The 13,844-nt window shown below is 38.2% G+C and overlaps 5 protein-coding genes across 5 annotated transcripts; 2 read left to right on the plus strand and 3 right to left on the minus strand.

The window, feature by feature from the left end:
• Window positions 1–148: 148 nt before the first annotated feature.
• LOC17881975 (WAT1-related protein At5g07050) lies at window positions 149–1,892 on the minus strand. The gene is made up of 7 exons (XM_023781690.1): window positions 1,684–1,892; window positions 1,525–1,587; window positions 1,298–1,414; window positions 943–1,192; window positions 678–839; window positions 427–578; window positions 149–347 (listed from the first exon to the last, which is right to left on the minus strand). Exons 1-7 carry the CDS (start codon window positions 1,890–1,892, stop codon window positions 149–151), a joined length of 1,152 nt encoding a protein of 383 aa, XP_023637458.1.
• Window positions 1,893–3,500: 1,608 nt separating this feature from the next.
• LOC17881808 (dr1-associated corepressor) lies at window positions 3,501–5,762 on the minus strand. The gene is made up of 6 exons (XM_006287915.2): window positions 5,457–5,762; window positions 5,010–5,082; window positions 4,830–4,923; window positions 4,417–4,557; window positions 4,267–4,324; window positions 3,501–4,182 (listed from the first exon to the last, which is right to left on the minus strand). The coding sequence occupies exons 1-6, from the start codon at window positions 5,487–5,489 to the stop codon at window positions 3,706–3,708; spliced, it is 876 nt and encodes a 291-aa protein (XP_006287977.2). The 5' UTR covers window positions 5,490–5,762; the 3' UTR covers window positions 3,501–3,705.
• Window positions 5,763–6,195: 433 nt separating this feature from the next.
• Window positions 6,196–8,293, minus strand: LOC17882940 (CBL-interacting serine/threonine-protein kinase 2). The gene is given in 2 exon segments (XM_006289290.2): window positions 6,196–6,568; window positions 6,570–8,293. Coding segments are annotated over 2 exon segments (1,380 nt in total). The 5' UTR covers window positions 7,923–8,293; the 3' UTR covers window positions 6,196–6,541.
• Window positions 8,294–9,959: 1,666 nt separating this feature from the next.
• On the plus strand, window positions 9,960–11,773 carry LOC17882130 (spermidine sinapoyl-CoA acyltransferase). Its single transcript, XM_006287666.2, has 2 exons — window positions 9,960–10,730; window positions 10,923–11,773. Exons 1-2 carry the CDS (start codon window positions 10,091–10,093, stop codon window positions 11,636–11,638), a joined length of 1,356 nt encoding a protein of 451 aa, XP_006287728.1. The 5' UTR covers window positions 9,960–10,090; the 3' UTR covers window positions 11,639–11,773.
• A 185-nt stretch (window positions 11,774–11,958) lies between these two features.
• On the plus strand, window positions 11,959–13,641 carry LOC17882877 (40S ribosomal protein S4-3). The gene is made up of 5 exons (XM_006288422.2): window positions 11,959–12,034; window positions 12,383–12,460; window positions 12,567–12,747; window positions 12,828–12,925; window positions 13,012–13,641. The coding sequence occupies exons 1-5, from the start codon at window positions 12,032–12,034 to the stop codon at window positions 13,438–13,440; spliced, it is 789 nt and encodes a 262-aa protein (XP_006288484.1). The 5' UTR covers window positions 11,959–12,031; the 3' UTR covers window positions 13,441–13,641.
• Window positions 13,642–13,844: the final 203 nt, after the last annotated feature.

Here is a 13,844-nt window from a genome sequence, read left to right on the forward strand (position 1 = left end):
TCAAAATTAAAAAGACAAAAATACAGATTCGACCAAAACAGTCGTTAGTTTTATTCTTCTTTTCCTCATAAATAACATATATAGACATATAATCTTCATGGCTCTTGGATAGTCTTCTTCAAAGGTGTTTCCGATAGTGGTACGCTGATTACAATAGAAGAGAGCATAGAGTTATCGCCTTCCGAGATTTCATTTCAGTTCCAATACTACTAGCTTCCACATCCTCAGTTACTTTACTGTTTGAGTCAATCTTGGTGGGTTCACAAATAGTCACTTCTTGATTCTCCTTTTGCTTTCCCCATAAGACCGCATACAACCCAATTACAATCAGTACCGCACCAATTACCCTGCATGCCGCAAACATATATAAAACTATGCATGGAGAAGAAGAAGTAAAAGGCAGAGATATGGAAATTTTGTAATTACCCTCCAAGGAAGATATTTTCAGCCAAGACAAAAGAACCCATGACAGCAACAATAATCATCATTAAAGGACTAAAGGCAGTAGCAAACACAGGTCCTCTTTTCTTCATCACTATCCCTTGCACATAGTATGAGATACTTGATGCCACAATCCCCTATTTTCATTTATCAATATATATCAGAGTAAGTAAATAATTTAAATACATGAAACGTTTATGAAAAGATTAGAGAAGCTAATTAATATATATTATTACAGAGTAAGCGGCGGCAAGAAGGTTCATGTCCCAACCAATTCTCCAAGCAGAAGGGTTGTGTTCCATCACAAACGTCACAGCAACTGCTTGTATTGTTCCGATGAAGCAAACTAGTGTTGTTAGAGATAGCTGATGCTTCGCATACGTCTTTAGTATCCTTGCCTAATCACATAAAACCAAATTAGATAAAGGGCAGAAGTGGAAATATTTAAGAGAGTCTCGAGTTTTATACTCAAAGTTTCTCTATTTATGCGTGTGTACGTACCTGTAGAACGAAGAGGGAGGCCCATGCGAGTGTTGCAAAGATGAGGAGGATTGATCCTTTGAGAAAATCCTTATCACTTGAGCTCTTAGACGACGTCGCCTCGTTGTCTTGAAGATGCATATATTTGGTCCAAAACAGCTCAACGATTGGTCCTTTGTAAATTGTCATCACCATCGCACCGCCCACTGTCACCACCGTTCCGCCTATTTTCGCCTGACACCACAGTTTCTTCACGTCCAACATCTCCATCCTGTGTTCTCACAATTAGTAGTACGTTTGGTTTTTTTAGCTTAGAATGAAACTATAGTTTCAAAACATTAGTTTACGTAATAAATCTGTGCATTTATTTACGTACCGGAACAGGACGGCTAAGACAAAGGTCATGGCCGGAAGCATGTTGCTCATGGCGCACGAGAACGTAGGCGAAGTATATTTCAACCCCATGTAATAGAAGTTTTGATCGATCACTGGCCTGTAAACATTAATAGTTTATCGTATAAAAATGTTAATACAGTTCCTTAAATTCTGGTTCAAAAGAAAACGTAGTTAAATAGAGACATTAATTGATGAATAAGTAACAACCCGAGAAGGCCGAGAATGAAGAGTTGCATGAAAATGGATATCGTTATTTTTGGCTGAGCTTTCCTGTTGAATTGATAAAATCCCGAGTTAGAAAATAGAAACCATGAATTAACAATTTATCTAATATTGGCTAATAAAAATTAACAAAGTGGATATAACCTTTCAAAGAAGAAAGCAAAGGGTGCGATAACCGCGGTGGCTATTGCATGGCGGTAGACGACAAGGACGTAGTGGCTCATACCGGTGTTGAGGGATATTTTGGTAATTATGTTCATGCCGGCGTAGCCAAACTGGAGAGATATCATGGCGAAGTAGGGTTTAGAGCTTGTGAGAAAACTCTCACAGCTACTAAGCTCCTCCATCGACATGTATAATGTTTTGATGTTGTGTGTTTTGAGTAAAAACTGCTGAAGTGGTGTATTTATAGTAAAATGCAACGCAGTAACGACATACAATAGTTTTTATATTTTGTTAAATCATTTCTAGGTTTCTTGGTTGACATCACTATCTCACCTCCCCTTCTCTATAGTCATTGGGACTCAAATATACAAGTCCCTTTCTAATCATAAATAACCAATTGGGATATACAATATATGACATTTCTATCTGGCAAATTATGAAATTATGGAACAAAATTATCAATACCGATCAGTCTTCGTGATCAATACATAGATAACCAAAATTAAAGATGAGTTAGGGATGGTCTACTTAAATCCCTAGTGTCCGTAGTAAATTTGTTCATAGGAAGTAGTATACTAAGTTTATGTATCACCTTTTTTGCCCAAAAAAAAAAAAAAAGTTTATGTATCCCCTTCTAATCTTCAACGTATATGAATTTTTGTGATATATATGTATATATACTTATTACATTCTATGTTCTAGACTTCTAGCCAATAATCATAAACTCACTTTTGATTTTAGTAGCTAAAAAGATGCGGAAACTTTGATAATGCACTTTTGCATGATTCGAGAAGAAACATAATAAGTTGTTTACTGGAAAAAAAAACTGGGGGAAAAGAAAGGGTAGGGCAGGGGACACCTGGGCAAGTAATGGGAGGGTTTAGGAGGAACATGCAAGGCATCATTGTAGTGACTCTGAGGTAAGCAAATAAATGACATAGAAGGCATTAAGGTGTGACATAAAAGTTAAATCTTCGAACTTAGACCATTTGATCATTATAATATCATCTAAAAGCTAAGTTACCCCTTCACAAAAGTAAATAATTCTTTCTCATCAGACGGCTACAATCAAATCTTAAAATGAAATTGAGACATGATGTGTCATTTTTGAGTGAGTCAGGAGGAAAGTAGAAACGGTTTCGTGTCCTCACAAATATGGGGTGTGAAATGATGAGTTTATTCAAGAATTTTTATTTGGAGGAGTACTGTGTGATGGGCTCGGAACATTGATACAATGGCAAGTACAAAGATAATAAAAGTTTATAGAGACAGACCTTAAAGACTAATCTAATGGACTAGATCATAACACATAAAATTGATATAGCATCTGAAAATTTATGTAATTTAGAACGGTAAAGACTAATTCTCGTGTCATTTTGGCAGTGACAAATGGTAAGGCGATGGCATGTATCGATATCGCGGGTATGGCTGGTGTGGAGGCATCAGGTAAGAAGAAGAAGAAACTCCATTGATTCATGTTCTTTAATGTTCTGCACCAGCCATACCCGGAACCTCTTGTACACTGACCACTGGTGTAGAAACTACAAAAATGTGGCCAGTTCCTTTCATAGTATGGTGTTGTCTTTCGAAGCTTTAAAATATTATCATCAGGTAGCATCTTCTCAAACGCAACTTTGGTCTTTAGGAAAAATGTAAACATAACTTTTGGCCACGCACCTCGGCAAAGTAGTCTCTGTTGACATGGCTCTTTGGGATAGATTCATGAGTAGTAATGTTGAGTGCTGCGTCTTAATTCAAACCTCTAACCTAACTTAATGAGCTTTAATTTGGACGGATTAGACTTTAAAAAACTACATTAAATAATTAGACTTTACAATAATTTCTCCAAACATAAAAATGCAGGAAAAGAAGAGCAAGAGCCAAAATATACATTTTTTCTACATAAACAGGCTGTTAATGATGCTACTCTATTTTAATCCTACATCATGATTCCTACTAAATCCAACTTCAATACTACTAACGAGCCCTGTGTTCTAATTTTCAACTTTCCTCCTCGTCATAATCTTCTTCGTCTTCGTCTAACCTCTTACTCATATTAGCAACCTGCATAGGATCGATATTGGCCATATCCGGGATGGACCAACATGGGTATTCTTCCGGTTTCATTTCTTCTCTTGAGGCTGTGATTACTGGCGGCTTTATCTCAATGTCGAGAGATTGTGTGTTCAGATCAAAACCTCGACCCAACCCTGAGTTTGTGTCGTCGGGACTTTCAAGCTCTTGCTTTGTGTGGTTAAACCGCTCATCCACATCCTTCTTCTCACTGCCATGTTGTTGTGGTGGTGCATGCATCTTGATTTCTTCTTGAGTAAGTTGTGGTGCAACCAATATGGTTGGCTCTATCTCCATTTCGCGATGAAAAAGCTCTCTTTCCGCTGTTTTTGCACTTCGTCCACGTCCCCTTCCACGCCCTCTGCCTCTGCCCCTTCCGCTGGGTCCTGCATGTCCCATCTCGTGCTGCAGCGATCACAAAAATGAAGCATCACATTAACACATTCATAAACCTAAATGAAAGACAATATGAGCAGATGAATCGCTCACCACTTTGGTTTTCTTTAAGTCCTCATCGCTGTCATTAATTTCATCATCCTGGGGCTTCCTGACCAATCAGAAAAGTGAATCAGCTTGAAAAAAAAAAGTCAAGAAAATAACCAAGAATATGGAGCTAACAGATATAAAAAAAGATCAAACCTTCTCTTAGAGATATTGCGATCATCCATGGCTACATCAGCATGGCCTTGACTGTGACCATGCCCATGGCCATAGTCAGGAACCTTGCTGACAACTTCCCTTAGAAAATCAAACACATTGTATCTTTCGACACAGTTTTTTCTGTGGAGTATAGACAAATCAATGAATTTAGATATAGAATTATGGAAAAGCAAGTGGTAACATAAAGAAGGCTGGAGAATAAAGTTCCGGTGACATAAGAAATGGTAACAAGCCAATAAACTAGTAACATCCAATACTGCTTAGTGACAAGAGGTTATTTGATAGCTATAGCATCTGAAAACCCAAGTAATTTACAACTGTTATGGGGCAGTATGAATGAGCAGCGTGCAGTGAGAAGCTTTAAGAAGATGTTGGGGCAATCAACAACTTACAGGTGCAATGAGCTAACGGTCTTGGCTCCTCGTTGAAGAGTAATTTCATAAGTATGATCACAAAGGTCTTGTAAGAATAATTCCAAAGCTTTTGCTGTAATTAGTAAAAAAGAAAAGTTAGAGAAAAGATTAAACAAGTCAAGATTTGGAGTAGGTAAATATGAGGAATGTGTGACTCACAGACTAAGACAGGAACCGCCAAAGCAATCTTGCCAACATCCTCGTCAGCTTGCATTATTTTCTTAATTCGAGCCTGAGAGATTCGAAGGGTAAGTATTTCCGATGCTCAAAGCATATATGCATGATGAGGTAATAATAGATGGATATCCTTAAAAAGTTGGAAACTTTCATAAAAACCTTATAACTAACCATAAAAATAAAACACTACGCATGTGGACAACAAGAACATACACTAGGCAAAAACTGAAAGTTCAACAGAGACAGAGAACAAGAAGTAGTCTAGGTTCTCTCAACAAACATAGCTCCTCAGTATTCAATAGAGGACCTTGATGATGCATGCCATTAAATAGACAAAATCCAAACACTAAATTATGAAACAACCAAATCGATTCAATAAAGGCGAAAGACATGAGACTGGAACCCAATAATAGAAAAAGAAAAACTTACAGCAGGGAAGCGAGTATCGAGCTTCTTCCTCATGAGACTTTTGTTTGGATCACAGAGAAACGCTTGGAAGGAGGACAACGAAAGAGGAGATGAGATGGTTTCTGGGTAAATTGAAACGACACGCAGAGAAAAGTCCTTGAGATTCGAAATTAAAGGGCAAATCAATTCCTTATATAACAAGGAATATTCATTAATTTTTTGTATGAAATGAAAGACGAGAGAGTTTGGTGGTGGATGGCCACACACAAACAACAACAACAAAAACCAGATCTAACGGACGATTTCTTCCTCTTTTCTTTACTCCCGAATTGTTCGTCCCTACGACATCCCCACGATTTAACCAATTTAAAACTATATTCAAATAAATAAAATTATTTATATACAATATTAACCAGGAATTACTTTCTTTCCTTTTTTTTTTTTGGTCAACTATTATTTCATTTCATTTAATTTAGTCAATTTGCCTTTTTTTTCGTTGGGCAAACTTTTAACAGAAAAGACGAAAATACCCCTCCTTTAGTTTTAAGCAGAAAACTGGGTTAAGTTCAAACCACTCCATACCTTTTTTTTTTTTACCTTCTTTGATCTGCTTTTTTGAGTTTCTAATGAAAGAGTTTGTTATGTCCTTACCAGTAACCATTGATCCAGTAATACATATTAGTCTTGACTGTAACAGAGTTTATGTATGAATCAAAAGACTGGATAGACCAACTTTGTCATGGAGTTTTTAGAAACAAACTTCTCAAAAATCTTGCTGCTATTGTTTTGTATCAAATCTTCAATCATTCATTTACGGTACTCAAGAAACAAAATTACAGGTTCAAAACTTCACGACACATTAAGGTAAAGAAGAGCTCGTAACTGTTACAACAATCAACTATCTACATTTTTGTTTTTGTAAGTCTATATATATGTAAACAAAATCAAGTTGTGTAATTGAGCCTGTTTTCTTTCCTCTGCTTTTGCTTCTCACATGTCATCGTTCGTTAGAGGTTCTTGATGCTTCTGTTTCAGCTGAAGCCGGGAGAGAGTATCTCTGTCTTCATGTTCCTCCTACAATTCCTGAGCTTGCTTCTTCTGTTTTTCTATACAGTTACGCTACAATGGTTCTGGCTCTCCTTGTTCAGCCTGCAGTAACTTCTCGTCTTTCTCCTTCTCTCCCTGCCAAACCCACACAATATCTGCCAGAGCAGGCCTAAGATCCTCCTCCACTAACTTCTGATACTCCAATGTATCCCCGTTGCATTTCTTCACTTCCACCAGGTGAAACGTTGGTGTCACTTGGAATATCTCTGCATCCATCCTCAAGATTCCTTTCCTTCCTTCTTTTAATCGTTCCAGTTTGAACAAGCCTGCGTCTTGCTTTCTTATCTTCAGCTTCAGGCATTTGGCTACCTCCTCTAGCTTAGAAATGATCTCTGAAGCAGGTTTTCGAGATGCAAATCTAGATTCTCGCTTGTCATATAAGTCCCCAAACAGTCCTACCAGATCAAACCCCGTAGACAAGGCGATAATATCAAAAGCATTCAAGCTAGCAAGTTGGGGCGGCTCATGGCTTTCTCCGTTTTCATTTCGTCCTGAACCTTCAGCTTCCATGGGATTAGCAACCTCTCTGACTTGTCTCTCCATCTTTTCCATTTTCTTTTGCTTCAGTTGTAAACCTTTTCTGAACCAAGAACTCTCTTTGATTTTTGCAATTGTGATTCTAGTCTCATGGTTAGGGTCCAACATCTTACACAATAGTCTCTTTACTTCAGGAGCAAACCAGCTGGGACACTTGAAGTCTGCTTTACCAATCTTCCTATACATCTCCATCAGATTAGAGTCATGGAAAGGAAGATAACCAGCCAAAAGCACAAACAAGACAACCCCACAAGACCAAATATCCGCTTTCGTGCCATCATATCCTTTTCGGTTAATAACCTCAGGCGCAACATAAGCAGGTGTACCGCAAGTTGTATGTAGAAGACCATCTTGCCGCTTGCAATCAGCAAGGGCGCTCAAACCAAAATCAGAAATCTTAAGATTATCATTATCATCCAACAAGAGATTCTCTGGCTTAATGTCGCGGTGATAAACTCCGCGGCTATGGCAGAAATCAACAGCACTAATAAGCTGATAAAAATACTTCCAAGCAATATCCTCTCTAAGTTTCCCTTTTGCAACCTTGTTGAAAAGCTCTCCGCCTTTACAATACTCAATAACAAAGTAAATCCTCGACTTGGTTGCCATAACCTCGAATAACTCAACGACGTTAGGGTGTTTAGCAATCCTCATGACAGAGATCTCTCGCTTGATCTGCTCGCTAAGCCCGACCCTCATAACCTTGTCTTTATCAATCATCTTGATAGCTACACTGTCGTTGGTATGATTGCTCCTTCCATAATAAACTTTGGCAAAAGTACCTTGACCCAATAACCTCCCAACCTCATATCTGTTAGTTAATACAGTTGGTTTGTTCTCCATCCTAATCTACAAAACTTAAACTGCTACCTCAGAAAAATATTGCCTAAACGTAGCAAGAAAGATCACTTTTTTGAGTTTTATTCTCGGTTCTTTACTAATCTATACCAAGTTAGATAAGCTACTTCCACATTAAACTGGATTTGCAAAACCCACAAAGCAGAACAAAATGGATCCAAAGACTCAGAACTCTAACCCCCTTATATCAGTTTCTATTGAGAAGCAAAGCCTGGAGGAAACCAATTCGAAAGAGAGTTGGAAGAAGAATGAATCACCTTGCTCACAGATGAAGCCGATTCGGGCAATGAATCCGAAACACAAAACGAGGAAGTATTGATCGATCTCTCTCTCTCTGCTTTGACTAGTGGACTCAGTTCTGCTTTCTTTCTTTTATTTATATTTTTGGGATTCTTTTCTTTTTTTTAATTCAATTTAAAAGAAAAAAAAATCTAAGAAAAAGATTTTTTATATATACAAATTGCGTGGAAGTGAATAGACAGAGAGCATATGTTGCCCGTGGGATTGTCCACCTAATGCGCTATTATGCACCGTTGATCCTTTTGTCGACGATAAAGCTGGCTTTTTCTTTTTATTGACTTCATAGAATGAACTTGGTTCAACAATAATGTTCACTACCAATTCCTACTAATTCCAAAAGTTACATATACAGTCTAGGTTTGCTTTGATCATGAGCTTTATAAAACACAATTATTATTTCTCTATGCATATTGCTAGGGAAGATTCAAAATATGATTGTAGCCAAAATTAACTATTTTCTAATACTTTTGGGAATTTCTCATTTTTAACTATTCATATTATTTAATATTTAAAAATGATCATTCAAAATTAAATAATTTTTTTCTATTTTCTACTGGCATCTCATGTAGGGTATTTACATGCTTTCAGTTTTGTTTATTATAAATTTTTTTTTTATTATGCATTAGATTTCAAATTTAAGTTGTAATCAACTATTTTATTAAGATTTATGAGATTTTTTTAATTTAAAAGTGACATAATAAATGATAGCTCTCATAAAAACAAATCTTTTAAACTGAAAGAAAAAATTATGAGAGCTCTCATAAAAACAAATCTTTTAAAATATTTTATTCTAACCACTATCATTTTCTACTACATCACATGTTTCAGTGTGTTCTCATAATTCTTCACTACAATGCAAACCTCAGTTTAAAAGAACTACACAATTGTAAAATTTTATAAAAATATTCCTCGACAAAATAAGAGTTAAGTGTGGATGAGCCCAAATTAGAATCAAGGAGAACATGTCTCTAAGACAAAGGATATATTAATTTGCGCATATCGGCATATGCATGGTTTGGCGTCATAGGTTCATCAGCATAGAAAGGGATATATAAAAATTGGAGCTTGAGGAGATCACTGGATTGTTTTGCGCTTGTTATAAGGTTAAGTTGAAATCCAAAAAGAAAGATAACTCAAATGATTACTTCAAACACTATTGCATATGGAGATCAAGAGCTGTCCAACATTAAATGGTACAACACACATGCATATCATTGGATTTTACCGTGTCCAAACCACTGACTGATGATGATCCTCTCAAGTCTCTCTCTATATGTGACCATGTGATCGTACGTGGCTCCTCATGACTGACTTAACAAGCCATTTACTAAACTTGTCTTCATTTTACGGTTTCAAAAGATTTGATGTCGATGTTCTCCAAATAGAAAGACAGTTTATAAGATAACGTAAATTAAATAAAGCCACTAGGAAATATTTTATGTATAGAGCAAATGATGACGAGTGATGTATACGTGAGGACTAGGCTACCACCACAAGCGAAAACGCGTTTTCTTCATTCTCTCTCTCTCTCCCCAGACATCAACATATCTATTGATGCATTTGACTTACCACGTTCCTCTATTTTTATATCTATAGCTCCAGTTATTGAAGGACTAATTCTTTGGTTCCTATATATATTTTTCCAATAGAAAAGTGTTGGAAGGGATTAGGATAAACCAATCACTTTTGTATGTATATAAAAATAAGACTTGACTTTGCAGTTTCCATGTCCAATCTTCAAAGTCATATCTTACCAAACTCACATCTCTAGCTAATATATCCTCTAAATGTTCTTACGAATTGTGTTTATATATCTTACACACAAGTAGTGCATGTGATAAAGAAATCGAAATATGGGAAGCCAAAGCATGAGTTCATCGAGTCCCTTGGTGGTGAAGAGATCGCAAGTGATTATAGTGAAACCCTCAAAGGCAACACCTGATGTCTCTCTTTCTCTCTCGACACTTGACAACGATCCTTACCTCGAAACCCTGGCCAAAACCATCTATGTCTACCCTCCACCATCCTCCAAAGACGATGTCCACGATCCGGCTTCCCTTTTTCAGCAAGCTCTCTCCCATGCTCTTGTCTATTACTACCCTCTCGCCGGAAAACTACACCGGGGATCCCACGACCATAGACTTGAGTTGAGGTGCAGTCCGGAGGAAGGAGTCCCCTTTGTTAGGGCGACCGCAGACTGCACTCTCTCTTCCCTCAATTATTTGGAGGACATGGACGTAGACTTATACCAACTTGTACCTTCTGACGTAGCTGTGCCGTCTGGTGACTATAACCTCCTGGCTTTCCAGATCACTCTGTTTGCATGCGGAGGGATCACTCTTGCAACGGCTCTCTCTCATTCCTTGTGTGATGGTTTTGGGGCGTCTCAGTTTTTCAAAGCCTTAACTGAGCTCGCAGCAGGAAAGACACAACCTAGCATCATCCCCGTTTGGGACAGACAGTGCCTCACCTCTAACAACTTTAGCTTAAACGGTATACATATATTAACTAATTATTACATAACAAAAAAAAAAGATTAGACTCGTTAAAAACCATATTGACTTTTGGATCAATATCAGTTGACAATAAATATAGATTGCCGTAACATATTTATTTATTGTTGAAATTTTATTATGATGCGAGAGTTTTGTAATTAACAGTTGTACATACAATATATATAACTAGGGCAAGTGGAGGAGGGACAAGCTCCGAAGCTGGTTGACTTCGGGGAGGCTTGCTCTTCTGTGGCAACTTCTCCCTACACACCAAGCAACGACATGGTATGTGAGATACTCAACGTGACATCCGAAAATATTACTCAGCTCAAGGAGAAGGTTGCGGGGGAGGTCACGACTCTAGAGATTCTTGCCGCTCACGTCTGGAGAGCAAGGTGCAGGGCCTTGAAGCTGAGTCCCGACGGGACATCTCTATTTGGAATGGCCGTGGGTATACGCCGCATTTTGGATCCACCATTACCGGAAGGCTACTACGGAAACGCATTCGTCAAGGCCAATGTAGCCATGAAGGCTAGCGAGCTGAACAACTCACCGTTGTCCCATGTGGTGACGCTCATCAAAGAGGCTAAACGAGCGGCGCTGGATAAGAGGTACGTTCTGGAGCAGCTTAGAGAGACAGAGAGAACGTTGAAGATGAAGGTAGCGTGTGAAGGAGGGAACGGAGCGTTCATGCTGCTCACTGATTGGAGACAACTTGGATTGCTAGACGAAGTTGATTTTGGTTATGGAGGATCGTTGAACATTGTACCATTGGTTCCCAAATATTTGCCGGATATTTGTATTTTCTTGCCGAGGAAGCACGGTGGTGTAAGGGTGCTGGTCACATTGCCCAAAACTGCAATGGCCAACTTCAAGGAACACATGACTAATACCCTAAGTCTTTAACATATGAAATGATAAGTGTGTAATTCACAATATTTCTTTAATTATGTAAAGGGACATCATGCTTGTATTTACTGTTTCCTGCTTGTCAAGCCTTCCACTGTGAAAAACGTAATTAATATATTTACTTACCAATAATTTAGTGCCACCTCAGCAACAAATATTTTAAATAAGAATTACCATGATAATAAAAAAGGTTCCCAATAACAAAGATGAATTAATAATTTAGGGACATTGGGGATTTTGACTTAGGGCCCTTGGTTAAATAAATGGGCCTGTACATTTAAGCCCACTAGCGACCAATTCTAGGGTTTTAGTTTTTTTTTTTTTCATTTGATATATATTGTGGAGTGAGTTTGAGGACGCAGCCGCAGAGGAATCAGAGCACCTGCAAACATGGTTCGTCTTCTCAATTTCTTGATTTACTCTCAGTTTATGTTAACTCTGTGCGTTTTTCTCTTCTGCTCAGTTGTATCTTAACATGGATATTCAGTTATTGGCGTTTAGTTAGTTTCCTAGGACAATGGCGACTATAGTTTGGCTCCTTTCATGCCGTAGACCGTATGTTCTGTTTTGTGTGGGTTTAGATTGCAGAAATTTAGGTTACGGGAATGTTCAGACTGCGTTGTTCTGTTGTTTTTGACAATTGATATTTTGGGAAAGGTCCTTTATACGAGTCTTATATCAAATGTGATATCTTTGTATTCATTGAGTTTGACCTTTTAATGTGTTAATGTGATTGTGCAGGCAAGAGGATTGAAGAAGCATCTAAAGAGGCTCAATGCCCCTAAGCATTGGATGCTTGACAAACTTGGTGGTGCCTTCGTAAGTCTTTTTTCTTGTTTCAAACTTGTGTTTCCAGACCATTCATTGCGTTGCTCTGTAATGTTGATGTGTTATTTAATGTTCATTTATGCTGTGTGTATTACAGGCCCCCAAGCCATCTTCTGGACCTCACAAGTCGAGGGAGTGTCTTCCTCTTGTTCTGATCATCAGGAACAGGTTGAAGTATGCTTTGACTTACCGTGAAGTTATCTCTATCCTGATGCAAAGGCATATCCAAGTTGATGGCAAAGTCAGGACTGACAAGACTTACCCTGCTGGCTTCATGGGTATGTTCCTTTTTGGTTATACCCTCCCTTTTGTCGCATGTTTTGTTTACTGACCTTAGTTAGATTTTGATTTTGAATAGATGTTGTATCCATCCCCAAGACCAATGAGAACTTCCGTCTTCTGTATGACACCAAGGGACGTTTCCGTCTCCACTCCATCAAGGATGAGGAAGCAAAGGTAAGCTGCATCTTCTTCTCTAATTTTGACTTTATGGGTAGTGATTGGAATTTAGAAGTTTAATTTCTGGTTTGTTGCCTGCGCAGTTCAAGCTCTGCAAGGTTAGGTCTATCCAGTTTGGTCAGAAGGGAATTCCTTACCTGAACACTTATGATGGTCGCACGATCCGTTACCCTGACCCGCTCATCAAACCAAACGACACCATCAAGCTAGACCTCGAGGCGAACAAGATTGTGGAGTTCATCAAGTTTGATGTTGGTAATGTTGTGATGGTGACAGGAGGCAGAAACAGAGGGCGTGTTGGTGTGATTAAGAACCGGGAAAAGCATAAGGGAAGCTTTGAGACAATACACATTCAAGACTCAACAGGACATGAGTTTGCCACAAGGTTGGGAAATGTGTTCACCCTCGGCAAAGGAACAAAGCCATGGGTGTCTCTACCAAAGGGTAAAGGTATTAAGCTGACCATCATTGAGGAAGCCCGGAAGAGACTTGCTTCCCAACAAGCTGCTTAAACTTCATCAAGACCCGTGTCTTTCTACTGTGTCATAGACTCGCTGCTTGTTTCAGCTTTGAGCCTATCTATTTTCGTTTTTTGTTGACTTTGGAAAAAACCCATAAAAAAATAGCTGAGTAGAGCGTTTTGTAATGTTTGTATGGTGGATTTTTTTTGGTTATTTACAGTTTAAATCAGATGACAATTGCTTAGTCCAATCTTTTGCTTTGCTGTATTAGTTGTTGAGAGATAAGAATTTGATATATATTTTTTTTTTGGAATTCTGTACACGCGAGATTATCTCAAGGGTTCTTGAAAGTGATGTGATTAGAGCCGCCTTGAAAACAAACTATGAAAGTCAAACATTGGGGTGTTTTGAATACACACGCTTCACACCGAGTCACATGTATATCTTCCTTATAA

This window comes from Capsella rubella, unplaced genomic scaffold (assembly GCF_000375325.1).
Source record: "Capsella rubella cultivar Monte Gargano unplaced genomic scaffold, Caprub1_0 scaffold_6, whole genome shotgun sequence".
NCBI classification, from domain to species: Eukaryota; Viridiplantae; Streptophyta; class Magnoliopsida; order Brassicales; family Brassicaceae; genus Capsella; species Capsella rubella.